Source organism: Carettochelys insculpta, chromosome 30 (genome assembly GCF_033958435.1).
Source record: "Carettochelys insculpta isolate YL-2023 chromosome 30, ASM3395843v1, whole genome shotgun sequence".
NCBI classification, from domain to species: Eukaryota; Metazoa; Chordata; order Testudines; family Carettochelyidae; genus Carettochelys; species Carettochelys insculpta.
The window spans coordinates 16,028,739-16,046,154 of record NC_134166.1 but is presented as its reverse complement, the minus strand read 5'-3'; the positions used below and the strand labels follow the sequence as shown (position 1 = coordinate 16,046,154).

At 60.5% G+C, this 17,416-nt stretch overlaps 1 protein-coding gene across 6 annotated transcripts in view; it reads left to right on the top strand.

Annotated features, from left to right (window-relative positions):
- The first annotated feature begins 268 nt into the window (after window positions 1–268).
- Window positions 269–17,416, top strand: part of GRIK5 (glutamate ionotropic receptor kainate type subunit 5) — a 52,148-nt gene continuing 35,000 nt past the window's right edge. For all 6 annotated transcript variants that reach the window (XR_012642853.1, XM_074980654.1, XM_074980653.1 and 3 more), the window contains exons 1-8: window positions 269–568; window positions 3,963–4,093; window positions 4,267–4,431; window positions 5,073–5,170; window positions 5,290–5,455; window positions 5,552–5,730; window positions 6,093–6,146; window positions 6,656–6,817. Coding sequence is in view for 5 of the 6 variants with exons in the window: in XM_074980654.1 (XP_074836755.1) it covers window positions 4,009–4,093; window positions 4,267–4,431; window positions 5,073–5,170; window positions 5,290–5,455; window positions 5,552–5,730; window positions 6,093–6,146; window positions 6,656–6,817 (909 nt within the window). In the remaining variant the exon portion in view is untranslated. The remainder of the gene's footprint in view (window positions 569–3,962; window positions 4,094–4,266; window positions 4,432–5,072; window positions 5,171–5,289; window positions 5,456–5,551; window positions 5,731–6,092; window positions 6,147–6,655; window positions 6,818–17,416) is intronic.

Genomic DNA, 17,416 nt, shown 5'->3' with positions numbered 1-17,416 from the left:
CGCCCCCGCCCCCGCCAGGCCGGGGCGCTGCGGGGCCTCATCAGGATTCAAGTGGCGCCGCCGAGCGCCGCAGCGGCTCTCGCAGAGGAGACCCCCCCCCCCCACAGCCATCCGCAGCAGCGCCCGCCGCCCGCCCCGTCTTCGGCGTGGGGGCGGGAGAACCGGCTGTGCGGGGGGGTCTCCCCACCCCGACACGCCCCATCCCCCTCTGCCCCCGCCCCCACCCCTCCCCCTCTCTCCGCCCCGCTCCATCTCCGCCCCCCCCGCCCCACCGTCGCCGCGCTGCGCCGGCCTCGGCTGAGTGAGGCCCCGCGTCCCCCGCCGCATCGCCCCCCGCGGCGGAGCCTCGGCACCGGAAAGGCCGGGGGGGTCCGGCCCCGGGGCGGGGGCGCCCCCCCGGCGGACATGGGCAGTTTTCTCTTCTACCGGCAGTTCTCCCCGCCCCCCCGCCAAGCGCGGGGCGCCGACGCCTGAGCCCCCTGCCCCGCTGCCAGGGCGCCCCGGGGGGCGGACCGGGGCCCGCGCCGGCCTGTCCTGCGGAGCGACCCCCGCGCCGCGCACGGAGCCCGTGAGTCTGGCTGCGACCCGGTCCGGTCCGGGGGGGGTCGGGGCTGCTCCGCGCCCCCCCGCACTTTGGCGTGGCCTGTGCCGAAGCTCTGCGCAGGCGCCCGTGCGGCGGGGGGGCGCGTTGGGGGATCGGGGTGCGGGGGCCGCGCGCGGGGGGATGGGGCCCGTTTGGCCCTCGCCGCCCTCCCCCCGCCCCGCATCAGGGCAGGGCCCGGCTCGGCGCGGGGGCCCCGAGGCCCGGCCTTCGCTCTGAGCGGGAGGGGGCGCCGGCCCCGGGGGCGGGGGCCTGGGCCGGGCCGGGCTCTGGGTCCTTCTGGCTGGTCAGGGCTCCCTGTGTGACTCGAGTTCGCTGGGTCTCAGCGGGAGACCCACCCCCCCGGGGTGCCCGGCCCGAGTCCCTCTGCCCCCCACCAGCCCCGTCATCCCCTACATGCTGCCTTCCCCCGGCCCCCCACCCCTGCAGCCCCCGGGGGCCCTGCCGGCTGCCGCGCACACGGGGCGGGGCCTGGCTCAGAGGTGGGGCGGGGCGGGGCGGGGAGGTTCTGGTCCCCACTAGGCTCAGGGCACGTGGGGCCCGGTTGGGCTGGGGAGACAGGGCTCCCCACAGGGTCCCCACTCCTGGGCGGCAGGACAGGGCCCTGTCTCTGTGCCAAGGTCCTGTGGGAACCTGGCTGTGAGGCGGGTGCCTGCCAGTGCTGGGGGTTCCCCGACAGTGGGATGGGGGAACACAGGGCTGTGGCAGTGCTGGATTTGCGAGGGTGGAGGGGGCTGGGGCCATGTATACAGCAGGGGCCATGGCAGTGCTGAGGGTTCAGGGGAGCAGAGTTAACAGATGGGGCCACTGCCGGGGGAAGCTCGCAGCGCCAGGGTCCTGCTGGGGGCACTGCCAGGGGGGAAGCTCGCAGCGCCAGGGTCCCGCTGGGGGCACTGCCAGGGGGGAAGCTCGCAGCGCCAGGGTCCTGCTGGGGACACTGCTGGGGGGAAGCTCGCAGCGCCAGGGTCCTGCTGGGGACACTGCTGGGGGGAAGCTCGCAACCATGTCTCACCCTTCAGCTGTTGGTACCTTTTATACCAGCTGGTAACTGTTGCCCAGCAACAGGACAGGGCTAGAAAGGAAGCTGGTGTCTCCAGGCAACGCTGTCCAAGATCCCGCCCCTCTCCCGCCCCTCCCCCATGCAGCTGGAGGGGCGTAGGGGTCACGTGACTGTGCTGCATTCCCATCCACTCCCATTCCTGGACCATGAATTGGGGGAAGTCCAATCCCCTCCCCCCACCCCCAGGCCCCCCAAACTCCCTGGCACCAAGACACGGCCCATCATGCACCCACATGGCCCCTCCCCCGGCAGTGCCCCTCCCCCAGCAAGCCAGTGGCTGCTCAAGGTGAAGGTGGGTCAGGAGCTGCTACCTTGGCACACAGCAGGCGAGGGGGGGCCTCTGTCTGCTCCCAGACCCTCCAGGGGCTGCTGGAGCCTCACCCCTTGGCCAGGTGGTGTTGTGGGGCAGAGTGTGGGGGGCACTGGAGGGTCACCAGGCCCTGCCCCTCAGCAGCTGGGTCTTGTGGCCACCAGGGAGCCCAGGCAGGTTCTCAGGGGCTGGGGACACAGCCCAGCCCAGGCTTGTCAGTACAACCCATCCCGGGGAGAGGGGGCCCTGAGCCAGGGCCCTGGATCCCCCCAGCAGCCTCCTCCTGGCCCCTCTCTCCTCCGGCCTTTTTCCTGCTTGGGGCGGGGCTCTTCTGGCCACACCCCACCCTGCTCCCATTGGGAAGTGAAGGGGGCTGTGACATCTGCCCTGGTATTGGGGCCGTGCCCAGGGAAACTGAGGCACACAGCTGGGGGTGTGATGGGACAATAGAACTTATTTCACATAACAAAAGAACGGACATCCCCCCCCCAGCAAATAAAACCCCACCTCCCCATAGGGGCCCAGTAGGGGATGCTGTGGGGCGGGGGACCTGCAGGGGACACAGTGGGGCTGAGGGGCTCGTGGCCTCCAGTGGGCATTGTAGGGTGGGGGCCTACAGGTGGTGCTGTAGGGCAGGGGGCTGCAGGGGGGTGCCGTGGGGTGAGGGATTCTGGAGGGGGGCTGCTGTGGTGCGTGGGGACTCAGCAGAGGGGTTCTGTGGGGTCTGCAGGGGCGCTGGGGGGTGGGGGCTCTGGAGGGGGCACTGTGGGGAATGGAGGCTCAGCAGGGGGGTTCTGGGGGGCCTGAAGGGGTGCTGTGGGGTGGGGGGCTCTGGAGGGGGGTGCTGTGGTGCATGGGGGCTCAGTAGGGACGTGCTGGGGGGCCTGCGGGGGTGCTGTGGGGTGGGGGGCTCTGGAGGGGGCACTGTGGGGTGTGGGGGCTCAGCAGGGGGGTGCTGTGGGGCCTGCAGGGGTGCTGTGGGTGGGGGGCTCTGTAGGGGGTGCTGTGGGGTGTGGGGGCTCAGTGGGGGGTGTGTGGTGGGGCCTGTGGGAGTGCTGTGGGGTGTGGGGGCTCAGCATGGGGGTGCTGTGGGGCCTGTGGGGGTGCTGTGGGTGGGGGGCTCTGGAGGGGGCACTGTGGGGTGTGGGGCTCTGCAGGGGATGCTGTGGGGCCTGTGGGGGTGCTGTGGGTGGGGGACTCTGGAAGTGGTGCTGTGGGGCCTGTGGGTGTGCTGTGGGGCAGAGGACTATGGAGGGGACACTGTGGGGCATGGTGGCTCAGCAGGGGGGCACTGTGGGGCCTTTGGGGGGTGCTGTGGGGGGTGGGGGCTCTGGAGGGGGCACTGTGGGGTGTGGGGGCTCAACAGGGGGGCACTGTGGGGCCTGTGGGGGGCGGTGTGGGGGCTCTGCAGGGGGTGCTGTGGGTGCTGTGGGGCAGGAGGCTCTGGAGGGGACACTGTGGGGCACGGGGGCTCAGCAGGGGGGCACTGTGGGGTCTGTGGCAGGGTGCTGTGGGGTGTGGGGGCTCTGCAAGGGGTGCTGTGGGTGGGGGCTCTGCAGGGGGCGCTGTGGGGTGTGGGGGCTCAGCAGGGGGGTGCTGTGGGGCCTGTGGGGGCTCAGCAGGGGGTGCTGTGGGGCGTGGGGGCTCAGCAGGGGGGCTCTGCAGGGGGGCACTGTGGGCTCTGCAGGGGGGCGCTGTGGGGCGTGGGGGCTCAGCAGGGTGGTGCTGTGGGGCGTGGGGGCTCTGCAGGGGGCGCTGTGGGGCGTGGGGGCTCAGCAGGGGGTGCTGTGGGGGGGCTTTGCAGGGGGGCGCTGTGGGGTGTGGGGGCTCAGCAGGGGGGTGCTGTGGGGCGTGGGGGCTTTGCAGGTGGTGCTGTGGGGTGTGGGGGATCTGCAGGGGGGCGCTGTGGGGTGTGGAGGCTCAGCAGGGGGGCGCTGTGGGGCCTGTGGGGGGTGCCGGGCGCTGTCCCAGCTCTCTGTCGCCCCCTGCAGGTGGCAGTTGGGGCCGCGGCGACTTTCCCCATGAGGAGGGTGGAAGATGCCCACGCTGCTGCTGCTGCTGCTGCTGCTGCTGACCAGCCTGGCCCGCCAGAGCCTGCAGGTGCTGTCGTCCCTGCGCGTGGGTACGGCCCCGGGAGCCCAGCGGGGGGCGGGGCTGCGGTCGGCAAGGTGGGGGCGGGGCTGCGGGGCGGGAGGGACGGGCAGTGGCCGGGCTGCTGTGGGGTGAGGTGGGGGCGGAGGGGTCTGTGGTCTCTCTGGAGCCATTCCCCCTCCCAGCTCTGTGCCCCCCGCCCAGCTGCGATCCTGGACGATCAGACGGTGTGTGGGCGCGGGGAGCGGCTGGCCCTGGCCCTGGCCCGGGAGCACATCAACAGCATCATTGAGGTGCCCGCCAAGGCCCGCGTGGAAGTGGAGATCTTTGAGCTGCAGCGCGACAGCCAGTACGAGACCACTGACACCAGTACGTGTGCGACACGCGCCAGGAGACGGGCACGGGTAGTTGAGTGTGCAAGGGAGGGCCCCTGAGATCACTGACACCACTACATGTGTGAGATCCAGGGGTGAGTGTGCAGGGGGAAGCCAGGACCGGCCTGCCAGGGCCATTGCATGTGCCAGCGTTCGGTACATGAAGGGCTGAGCCCATTGAACGGGCGGCCGTGTGCAAGGGGAAGGGTGCAAGAGGGTGGTTAATCCAACATCACTTTTCCGATGGCACTGCCGTGTGAGGAGTGTGAGTGCACGAGAGAGTCCCTGGCCTAAAGGGGAAAAGAATGCGAGATCCCTGCCGCCCAGCCAGCTGCGTGTGCCACGGACTCGTGGTTGTGTCCACGCTTGGCCCATACGGTGCCTCGAGGGAACCCCCATCAGTGCAACAGCCCTTTCTCGGGGGGGTGTTTGTGTGAGGTCCCAAGGGGAGAAGTGCTGCAGGCCCAGAGCCTGGGCCTGTCGGACACCCCAGCCCAGGGCTTTCCAGGAGCCCGGGGGTCTCTGTTCCCCCCAGCCCAGGCCCACTTGCATGTGAGGGTGTGGCGGTGTGCACGAGGGTGAGTGTGCAAAAGGCCAGCTGCCCGGCATGCCTGGACACACACTCTCTGCCTGCAGTGTGCCAGATTCTGCCCAAAGGGGTGGTGTCAGTGCTGGGCCCCGCCTCCAGCCCCGCCTCGGCAGCTACGGTCAGCCACATCTGTGGGGAGAAGGAGGTAAGTCGGGGTGGGACTCATGGAATCTCAGGGAGCCCTGTGCCCCTTCCCCACACCCGTCAGCCCCTGTTTCCCACCCCCACGGCTCCAGCAGGTCCCAACTCCTCTTGTCTGCCCAGATCCCCCATGTCAAGGTGGGTCCCGAGGAGACCCCCAAGCTGCAGTACCTGCGCTTTGCCTCTGTGAGCCTCTACCCCAGCAACGAGGACCTCAGCCTGGCTGTGGCTCGCATCCTGCAGTCCTTCAACTACCCCTCAGCCAGCCTCCTGTGTGCCAAGGCCGAGTGTGAGTGGGGGTCAGCTGGGGGTGCTGTGGGGCTGCGGGAGCAGCAGGGGCACCGTGGGGCAGGCTGTGATGCTGTTTCCTGCCTGCTCGCTCCAGGCCTGCTGCGATTGGAGGAGCTTGTGCGCCAGTTCCTCATTTCCAAGGAGACGCTGTCCATCCGGATGCTGGACGACGCCCATGACCCAACGCCGCTGCTGAAAGAGATTCGGGACGACAAAATTTCGACCATCATCGTCGACGCCAACGCCTCCCTCTCCTACCTCATCCTCAAGAAGGTGAGGGCCCAGGCACTGCCGGGGGAAGCTCACAGCGCCAGGGTCCTTCTGGGGGCACTGCCTGGGGGGAAACTCGCAGCGCCAGGGTCCTGCTGGGGGCACTGCCGGGGGAAGCTCGCAGCGCCAGAGTCCTGCTGGGGGCACTGCCGGGGGAAGCTCGCAGCGCCAGGGCCCTGCTGGGGGCACTGCCGGGGGAAGCTCGCAGCGCCAGAGTCCTGCCGGGGGCACTGCCGGGGGAAGCTCGCAGCGCCAGAGTCCTGCCGGGGGCACTGCTGGGGGAAGCTCGCAGCGCCAGAGTCCTGCTGGGGGCACTGCCGGGGGAAGCTCGCAGCGCCAGGTCTGATTCTCCACCTCTCTTGCAGGCCTCGGAGCTGGGCATGATGTCCGCGTTCTATAAGTACATCCTGACCACCATGGTGAGCCCCCTCCTCCCCCAGGGACCCCCCCTGCAGTGGTGGGGGCTGGGCTGGTTGGTGCTGGGCTAACCCAGGGCTGTTCCCAGCTGGGCTGGACCTGACTCAGCTCCTTGGACTGGCTGGCTCCCGGCCATGCCTGGAGAACCCTTTGTCCCCAGGCTTCCCTGCTGAGATCAGCAGCCACACTGGTGAAATGCCTGTGCAGGCCCCACCGCCTGCTGCGCCCCAGTGCCCTCCCTCCCCCCCGCCTGCTGCGCCCCGGTGCCCCCCCTCCCCCCTGCCTGCTGCGCCCCAGTGCCCTCCCTCCCCCCCGCCTGCTGCGCCCCGGTGCCCCCCCTCCCCCCTGCCTGCTGCGCCCCAGTGCCCTCCCTCCCCACCGCCTGCTGTGCCCCGGTGCCCCCCCCGCCTGCTGCGCCCCAGTGCCCTCCCTCCCCCCTGCCTGCTGTGCCCCCTGCTTTGCTTCCCGCCGCTTCACTGGGGCTGACCTGTTGTGCTGATGATCTCGGCAGGACTTCCCCACCCTGCACTTGGATGGCCTCCTGGGCGATCACGCCACTGTCCTGGGCTTCTCCATCCTCAACACCAGCCACCCCTTCTACCTGGAGTTCCTGCGCAGCCTCAACATGTCCTGGCGTGAGACCTGCGAGCGGAGCCCCTTTCCCGGCCCCACGGTGAGCCCCCAGCCCTCCCCACCCCTGCAGCTCCAGGCTCCCCCTGTCCCCGGCCTCCCCAGGCTCCTGGCACCACTGGTGCCGTGGGTTCCCCTCACTGGCCCCCAGGTTCCCCTGGCACTGCCAGGCCCCTGCCCCTCAACTGGCACCCTGGATTCCCACCCCACTTGCACCCCTGGGCCCCTGCTGCCCCCGCACTGGCACCCCCAAGCTCTGTGGTGAGCCCCTGGCCCCCCAACAACCCTCACTTGCGCTCCTGGACCTCATGGGCTCCCTCACTGCCCCCAGCATGCTCAGGGCTCCCACTGCCTCCAGGTCCCTGACTCTGCTCTGAGCTGGGCTGTTTCTGGGCCAGGCCTCAGCCCCACGCCCGAGGCTGGCTGCAGTGGAGGCCTGATGGGGCATGGCTTGGGGGAGGAGGAGATAGTGTGAGTTGGGGGAGAGAAGCCCAGCTGTGCATGGGTGAGGGGAAGTGGGGGGTGCATGTGTGTGAGCGACAGGCTGAGCAGCTCCCACTGGCTGGGAATGACCCCGGCTGGGCTGACTATAACCTAAGCCGGCAGGTAACACCTCCGGGCCTGAGCGAAGAGTGGGGAGGAGCCCGGCTGGGTTTGAATCACAGGCTGGCAGTTAGAAAGTGAAGGGATAGTGGGAAGGCAGTTAGCCTGGGCCGAGTGGGGCTAGACTGTAGCTGGGGCACCCCTCGGGCTCCTCTCCCCAGGCTGGGTTGGACTGACTGGCTCTGCCGGCTGCACTGACACCTCTGTGCTGAGCTGGGCCTCTGCCAGCTCATAAACCCCCTGTCTGAAGAAGTGGGTCTGTCCCATGAAAGCTCGTCACCGATGAGATCGTTTTGTTAGTCTTTGAAGTGCTCCATTTCTGCTGGTTTGTTTTAATAAAGTCCCGTTCTTCTTCGGGGGGCCCTGCGGGTGCTGCATGGTGGGTGGGGCCGTCCTGGCGCCACAGTTCGGAGGTTTTCAAGCCATAGCTGGTCAGACCACGCATGTTCAGGAGCGCCAGGCCCTTTGCCCGCCTTATCACATGCGCAGTTTGGTCCCCGCCAGTTCCTCTCAACCACCAGCAGCTGCAGACGGACGACGCTTGTGCTGCAAGGCACGCCTGAAAGAAAAGTGAACTCACATGTTAATAGCTTGTCTTTTATCTTCTTGAACGTTTCAAACTCTTTATTGTACATAATTATCTTAAAAAAGAGCCGGGGGAGGGTGGGGAGTGAGAGAGAGAAGTTACATAACAGGTTTTAAGAGTTACTTAGAGGTTTTCTTCTGGCTGTTAACTCCTGTTTACCATAGTTAAGTACTGTTAATTACTGTTTGTTGATCATTGTAAAGAAAAGAGAAAGAGAGAGACAATGCCAGCAGTGGGCTTTAAAAAGGGTGAGTCATGTGGCGAAGCCCTGCCGGCCTCTGATGGCGGTAACAAATGCATCCACTGCCTTGGGGAGGCTCGTGTGCCTTAGAAATGTCCTCCCTGCCCTAAGCTCACTGCAAGGGCTCGGACAGACGGGGAGATGAGGCTGAAGATGATTCTCTTTGACAAGGCTCTTTAGCCTACGAGCGGTGAGCTGACACCCTGTGAGGGTTCATCATTACTTCAGAAGTGCGAAGCGACTTCAGTGGCTTCACCAGGCCACGAGAAAACGAGGTCATCTCCTAGTCAATCCTTGCCAGTGTTACCTCTGAGCAGGCCGAGCGAGGCTGAGAGCCACAATTGCTCTGCATCTAACGGGGACAAACAGCCTAAAGAGCAGAAGTCAGCGGTTCCAGCCCAGGCGCACAGACACAGCTCGGAACGGAGAAGTTCCCACGTCTCAAAGCAGCTGGCAGCAGAAACGGCGGCACCGAGACAGTCATCCCCGGCACCAAGAATAACATCAGCACTGGAAGACTTGGAACACAGGCCCGTGATACTAGAGACCTCGGTACCTACGGAACCCACACTGAGAACATCGGAACCAAGGCCAGCACCAAGAACATCAAAACCAACAGCACTGACAGATTCTGCGCCAAGATCTACGCACTGAGTGTTACCAGCCTTCTCGGCACCTCCCCTTCAGCCTCTGACGCCCACCGTTCAACAAGCCGGGAAAGCACAAACCAAACCCTTGACCTGGTCATCATGTCATCACCATTGTCTCCTCACTCTTTCCCGGAACCAGTTATACTGGAGCGGCCTCTGACGCCTCCATCACCATTTCTTAGACCTCCATCTCCTTTCTCAGGCCTCCATTGCCTACTTTACACCAACCACCTCACTCCGGCGAATACTCCCGTCAAGTGTCTTCATCTTCGCCATCATCAAGACAGTTTCATTTACCCTACTCCTTCCACCACCATACTCCTAGAAGGAATTTGCGATCCTGTTTGTCCTCACTGGGATCAGGCTTTTGCTATTACCTGCGCTCGTATCATCACGAGGACTATCATCGGGGACATTATTGCCATACATCCAGGGACTGAGCTCCAGAATCACATCTCTTGTACAGACGTTCTACATCCCCACCTCCAAAGAGACACCAATTTTCCTCTTCAAGGGAACATTCAGAGGCAGTGCTCACCACTCCCCCACAACCTACAGAGGAACAATTGGAAGAAATTGTGGAGGAACAGAGGGAGGCCTATCAAACCAACGTCTCTTCATCATCCCCAGACAAGGCAGTTGTCCCTGGTGACATATGCCCTCCTGACGACCTTAGGCAATTTAAGAGGTTTGCCTAGGCACAGGACGTACAGGTTGCAGAGGTACACAAGAAACAGCATAGGCTCGTAAAAAGCCTGAGGCCCCTGATATCATCTAAGATAACCATCCCACTGGATGACGCCATTACAGAGGCTACAGGCAATATTTGGCAGACCCCCGCCTCAATTCGAGCAACCAGTAAGAGAGCGGATAAAAAGTACTTTGTCCCGTCGAAGGGCATGGAGTTCTTGTTCAGCCACCCTCAGCTGAAGTCTTTAGTGGTGAAGTCGTAACAGCAGGGGTTAAAGACACCCCAGTGCAAATCTACGACGTCTGACGAGGAAGCTAAGGGACTTGACTTTTTTTGGATGAAAAGCGTGCTCATCTTCCACCCTGTTATTATGTATGGCTAATTATGCCGCACACCTTTCCAACCACAACTTTGACAACTATGCAAAACTGATGTCTGTAATGGAATATCTTCCAGGTGATAAGAAGCGTATTTTGAAATCAGTAGTCCAGGAAGGACATACTGCCTCAGGTACGGGACTCCAAATTGCACTAGTATCAGAGAGGGAGCTGTGTTAGTCTGTATCTTTGAGAACAAGAAGTCCTGTGGCACCTTATAGACGCATGATCTGACGAAGCAGGTCTTTGCCCACGAACGCTCATGCTCCAAAATATCTGTTAGTCTGTAAGATGCTGTGATGGAGTGGGGGATACCTGTGTGTGTGTGAGTGGCTCACAGAGGGTGTGGGGCTCCTGCTGAGGGTAACCTTGACGACCAGGTAACACCTTTGTACTGCAGACAAAGGAGGAGGTGGAGCCTGAGGGGTTTGAATTGAAACTGGGAGTTGGAAGCAGTTAGTCTGGGCTGAGGGAGAGAAAGACAAAGGAGGGGGCAAGGCCCCAGCTCTGGGGGCCCCTCGGGGCCTCCTCTCCCCAACATGGATTGGACTGGCTGTCTCTGCCAGCTGCACTGACTCCTCTGTACGATGCTGTGTCCTGTCGGCTAATAAACCCGCTGTTCTCCTGCTAAGTGAGAGACTCTCCTGCCTACGGCCGGGGTGCAGAGCTTGGGGGACCCCAGAACCCCATCACACTGGTGTCAGGAGTGGGATGTTCTGCACCCCGAGGATGGAGCATCCAGCAGTAAGTGACCGGGGCCCCGGAAGAAGTGGGGCCTGCGAGACCCAGGTGTGCTGAAGGGCAGTGAGGTGCAGTTCCCCAAGGCGGAGGGGCCTGCGGCCGAACCCAAGCAACTGCGGTCGTGGTCCTCGAGAGGGGGTGTCACACCCGAGGAGGGGTTACTCCTGGGAATCTGTTGGAGTCGGTCCCAGAAGGTGGAGGGGCCGAGAGCCCAACCCCCAGGAACAAGTGACCCCTGAGGAGGCTGACGCTGAATGAGTTCTTCCCAAGACAGGGTGCTCATGGTCCCTGAGAGCGGGTGTCGCACTGAAGAAGGGGTTCCGCTGGGAGTCTGTTGGAGTCGGTCCCAGAGGGCGGAGGGGCCTACAGCCTAACCCCGGGCAGCTTGTGACCCGCAAGAAGCCTGGCACACTGAAGGGATTCTTCCAGGAATCGTGGGGTGCAGAGGGCATCAGCCTGAGAGCCTGCAACCACGCTGAGCAACTCCGCTGTGAAGTGGCAGCACCTGGAAACCGAATTGAGATTAAAGAAGCTGGACAAGGCAGCGTGGATGTGCAGTGGCGGAGCTGAGGGCTGGGGAGAATCCTGCAGAGGTGAGCCCGGATTGGGGCAGGGAACCCTGGACTGCCTGGAGCTCTGAACCGAGTGGCCTGCTGCAGCTCAAGGAGGGAAGGAGCGATTCCAACCCATCATCTACTAGTGGCCAAGACAGACCTGTGAAAAGTTTTCCAGGCCTGGGCCGAGGAAGGTGCCTGTGTGTCTGTGCAGAAAAGCAGCTTGTCCACTGGGAATGGCAAGTTGTCTGTGAGACAAGCTGCTTCACCTTGTGTGTGTGTGGAGACCAGCCGGGGGGCTGGGACAAAGGAGAGAGTGTCTCCCATTGTCTGTCTGTGTTGAACAGCAGCAGCAGCCTGGGGAGAGAGCAGAGCCTGCGTTTGGAAAAGGTGCCAATGAGGAAACTAGCCCATTGTCTGAGGAGGATTCACCAGCCTAGGGTGGCTGGAGAAGGATCCACCAGAAAAGAGCATTCCAGGTGTGTCTCTGAATCCAGCCATGGGGGCTGGAGCAGAGGGAATGGCTCTGGGATGGGCAGTGGTATCCCTGCTAAGGACACTGGTCCTTGGTGCAAGAAAAGTGCTTCTGGGGAAGTGAATCCTTTGCCTGAGCCTGTGGGGGCTCAAGATGGAGCCAAGATCCCAGAGCTGGATCTGAGGGCAGCTGAAGCCCAGATGGGAAGTGGGCCTACCTCTGTCTCTCAGGGGGAATGATGCTTTAACTCGGTCTGATCCAGTTAGTATCATCAGGGAATCCCAGAGACCAGACGATTCTGGTACTTGTTCTTTGCCTGATGGTGAGGTGTTATTGGGAGGGGGTGAGAGGACTCTGTCCTACCAGAGTCATCCTCTCGCCAGGACACAAGAACAGACGGGCAATGGAGTTACACTAACTGATGAAATAAAGGAGCTGGTAGCAGAAGGGAGGAAAGGGATCCTAACCTTCTGTCCGGTGGTACTGGCTGTCTGCCTGGAGGGGGATTACGTGGGAATCTGCCTAATGGGCCAGAAGTGATCCTGGGTGTAGGTGAAACCCAGGAGCTGGTTGTGGCTCAAGGGAGCAGTGCCCCTGTGGAGGCAGACAGGGGTGAGTTGTTGTTTTGGGGAAGCTCTTAAGGAAGAGAATTTCCCTGAAACTTTTCCTGACCCATCTGTGGGGACTGCAGAAAATGGGAGTAAGGTGAAGGAAAGTGAACAGGAAAGGTGCTTGTCTGTAAGAGCCAGAGCAGCCCTTTGCCTGGGGAGAAGTTTGTTTCAGCTCCTGATGGCCAGGACCTGCCTGAGTATGAAACCACTGGCTGTGCTCTGGAAGGGTCCAAAGCAGGCAGTGTAAAAGTTTCTCAGGAATTGGAAGTTGGTGCAAGTAAAGTGAAAACTATCAGGGAATGTGAGCAGCTCTGTAAGAACCAAATAAAACAGCTGCACAGTCAGTCTCTGTAGGATGCAGGAGAGCGCCAGCAATTCCCCATCTCCAGATGGTGGAAACACTTATATTCTTATACTGGACTCCACTTCTGATTCCATGGGGAGGCAGTAGTTGGAGGTGGAAGGACAAAGGAGCTTTGGGCCTGGTGGGCCAGTAAGGGATAAACAGGGATTCCTTCATGTGGATTCTGCGTCTGGGACTCACAAAACAACTCTCAGAAAGCAGTTTGGTTTGCAAATTTCCAGACTGGCTGGAAGGGGGCCGTCTCCCTGAGATCATCAATGGCCCAGCTCTTGTTAGAAGGGAGGGCACAGCCAGAGAGATCAAATTTCCACCCCGGGGGCAAGAGAGACGATTAGAACTCGATGGTGCTAAGAAAGGCCTCAGCCACTTAGCCCCAAAATACCAGATTCTCAAGGATGTTGCACAAAGGTTGTGGTCTACCAAAGAGCAATGTAAATGTACAGTTGCAATGGGTTTGTTCTGTTACTCACGCTGACTGCTGTAACCAAGGGGTGCTGCTACCAAAAGCTGTAGAATTGTACCATGCACTGAATGTTTGGAAAAAGCCATGTGACATGATGACATTGATGTAGAAGCATGAATTGTATGTTGAAGGAGTCTGTAACTCTAAAATGTCACCATTGTTCCCTGTAACTAGTCTTGCAACCTCTAACATGAGAAGAAACATTCCAAACCTATTGTGTGGCATGAAAGGGGAAACTGAGGCACACAGCCATTGTGGTGGTCTGGCTAAATGCCAAGGATGGAAGCATTTGTACCTTCCGTTACTGGACTGTAACTGAATTCCAAACATTGGCTGGAGCAGCTGTATGGACTGGTGGTCAGATGGGGCAGGACCCAGACCACAAAAGACCTGTTTGATCTGTTGGTGCTGCAGCATCTGTATGGGCTCTGCCTGCCCGACTTGAGAACGTGGCTGACGGACCGGGGCCGAAGCAGGGAGACCGACCAACCCAAGGGAACTAAAGGGACTTGCCCGGCTGCATCACATAAAAAGGGCCAAGACCAAGCTCCTGACTTGGAGCCTCCCCCAGCAGGACTATGACGTGGAGGTGGTGCACATCAAGGGGAGAACAGAGGGTACAGCCAATGCCCTGTCACAAGGGGAGAGCCCCGAACTTCCCCAGGTCACCAGTTGAGTGACCCCGCTCAGTTCGGTCTGGAAGGGGGGAGAGATGTGATGGAGTGGGGGATACCTGTGTGTGTGTGAGTGGCTCACAGAGGGTGTGGGGCTCCTGCTGAGGGTAACCTTGACGACCAGGTAACACCTTTGTACTGCAGACAAAGGAGGAGGTGGAGCCTGAGGGGTTTGAATTGAAACTGGGAGTTGGAAGCAGTTAGTCTGGGCTGAGGGAGAGAAAGACAAAGGAGGGGGCCAGGCCCCAGCTCTGGGGGCCCCTCGGGGCCTCCTCTCCCCAACATGGATTGGACTGGCCGTCTCTGCCAGCTGCACTGACTCCTCTGTACGATGCTGTGTCCTGTCGGCTAATAAACCCGCTGTTCTCCTGCTAAGTGAGAGACTCTCCTGCCTACGGCCGGGGTGCAGAGCTTGGGGGACCCCAGAACCCCATCACAGATGCCACAGGACATCTTATTGTTGTCAAATGGCACTAAATGCTGCTGACACAGCTGCACGATCCACTGCTACTGTGGTGGTAACGAAGTGAGTCAGGCATTTCCAAAGAGTTGCAACCAAAGGGGGAAGATCTCCCCTTTGACAAGTCAAAATGGTTTGCCCCGTTTGCCGATTCTACTGGTACAGTCCTGCACTCTAGTAACGACTCTAGAACGACTCTCAGAACAGTGGGGATGTGCGCCCCGTGGAGGAAGAGGTATTACCCTTCCCAGCATTGCTACAACGACCCTGCTCAGCAGCCACAACATGACCAACGTAGCTCTGGTCCCGGGCAACAGCAGCAGCAAAAACCACCAAGACGGTGTCATCCTCAAGGCCATAACCCCGCACTGCAAACGACGAGACAGCAGGTTTGAGTGCACCACCACACTCATCACCCAAGGCAAATGGCCACCTCACTGCCTGTTCCACCACCACCTCAGAGCATTCTGCCGCCAGTGGGCCACCATCACTGCAGACACATGGGTGCTGGGGATCATTTCTGAGGGATAGGCCCTCCCATTCCGCACCCTCCCAGCAGCCAGCCCCCGTCCAGTCCCTCCTCTGGGACCCCTCTCACAGGACTCTGCTGAAGCAAGAGGTGGATCGCCTGCTGTGCACAGGAGCCGTGCAGAGGGGTCCAGACGAATTCAGAGGCAAAGGATTCCATTCTCGTTATTTCCTCACAGGGAAGAAAATAGGTGGAGACCGACTTACGAGCTCTCAGCCGAGATCTTTGCAAACAGCGTTTCAAGATGGTCACCCTGACTGGTGTAATTACAGCCCTGGACAATGGGGCTAGGTTGGCAGCCCTTGACGTACAGGACACGTACTTCCACATAACCATCCGTCCCGCACACAGGCGCTTTCTGTGCTTCACGCTGGGCATGGAACATTTCTAGTACCAAGTCCGGCCCAGAGCTTTCACAAAGGTACTCTCGGTGGTATCGGCATACCTACGCCGCCTGTGTGTCTTCATCTTTCCGTACCTGGACGATTGCCTGTTGACAGGTCGCTCGTGTGCCGACGTCCTTCGTATGATAAACATCACCACAAAGACGTTTCAGTCTCTGGGCCTTATTATCAATTTTCAGAAGTCAACCACTGAGCCCACGCAGGACATAGAGTTTGCAGGGGCGTGGCTCGATTCCACCACGGTGCGGGTGCACCTGCCTGCTTCTTGCGTTCACACCATTCGGTCACTAACACAAACCCTGACGTACAGTCCTACAGGACAGGTGATAACTTGTCTTCAGCTGTTGGGCCACATGGCTGCCACTACGTTTGTCGTACAAAACGCCAGACTGCATTTTCGCTGCCTGCAGCGCTGGCTGGCGACAGTACACACGCCAGTGAAACGCTGTTCACAAGGGGGCGTCGCCAACCACAGAGGTTCTACAATCCTTGCGGCGGTGGATGAACTCCACCTACTGCCTACTCTCGGGGGTTCCCGTTCACCAGCCCCAGACTTCTGCCTTTGTAGCGACGGATGCTTCCAGCACAGGCTGGGGCACACGTGGGAGAAGAATCAGTGCAAGGACGGTGGTCACAACAGGGGATGGCCCGACACACAAATATGCTGGAGCTCAGAGCGGTGTTCAATGCATGCAAACACTTCCTACCGCACATACGAGGTACCACGGTCGGAATCTATGCCGACAACGTTACCACGATGCACCGTGTCAACCGCCAAGGCAGAGCCAGGTCTCGTGCACTCTGTGCAGAGGCTGTTCATCTGTGGAACTGGTGTATTGCAAACAGCATAGCCCTGAGAGTCTTGTACTTACCGGGCATCAGCAACGTCCCGGCAGACCGGCTGAGCAGGCGTTTTTCACCAGACCACGAGTGGCAGCTCCATCCCGATGTACTTCGCTGCATCTTGCACAGTTGGGGCTCCCCTCAAATACACCAATTTGCAACCTGCAACAACCGGAAATGCCTCGTTTCTGCTCAGAGCCAGTCTTGGTCCTCGTTTGCTTGGAGACGCGTTTCTCATACCGTGGAAAGGACCCTTACTTTATACCTTTCCCCCACCAGTCCTTGTTCACAAGGTCCTAGAGAAGGCGAGGCTGGAGTGGGCCAACCTGATCCTCATAGCCCCTGCATGGGACCATCAACACTGGCTCCTCGTTCTTCAGCAAATGTTGTCTTGCTCTCCACACCCCTCCCTATTGTCCCAGACCATCCTCAGCCACAAACATTGCGCCTTATGACGGGGCTGATTCTTGGTTCAGCGCCTCAGAGAACCTGTGCTCCTATCAGGTCAAAGAAGTGCTGATTTGTGGCAGATGAACTTCCACACCAAAGACTTACGTCTGCAAATGGAAGCGGTTTACCACTCGGTGTTCCTCTAGACACACCCATACCTACAATTCTAGATTACCTGCTGGAGCTTACACAAGGAGGGCTTTCCCTACCATCCTTACAGATCCACCTTGCAGCTAGATTGGCTTTCAGACATACTATAGAAGGGTCAATGGTTTTCCCACATGCTGTCATGACCCGGTTCTTGAAGGGCCTCGCAAACTTGTACCCTCCTCGTAAGCCAATTTCGTCTCCATGGAGCTTGGGCCTGGTGCTGGACACTCTGTCTAGACCACCTTTTGGGCCACTCGCTACGATTTCGCTTCGTTTACCTACCTTAAAGACGGGGTTTCTTCTAGCTGTCACATCAGCCCCTGGAGTCAGCAAGTTGACTGCAGTAATGGCACGTCCACCTTACACAACCTTTTCTAAGGACCCAGTGATACTGAGTTTACATCCTGCGTTTCTCCCTCAGATCTCCTCCAAATTTCATATAAACAAGCTGATATTACCATCCTTCTGTCCTAAGCCACATGCTTCGAACAGGGAGATAAGACTCCATGCGCTGGGTGTAGGGAGAGCCCTGGCCTTTTATGTAGACAGACCTAACCCTTTTCGTAAAATGGACAGATTACTCACACCCTCCCCCAGAGATCAAAGGCCGAAGGGTTATCATCCCAGAGGATCTCAGATTTTATCACGTCTTGTATCAAGATGCGCTACTCATTGCAGACAGTCACATTATCAGCTCCGGCCAAAGTGCATTTTACCAGGGCAACCGTGACTTCAACAGCCTTTTTCAGAGGAGTTTCCTGAAGGACATTTGCAGA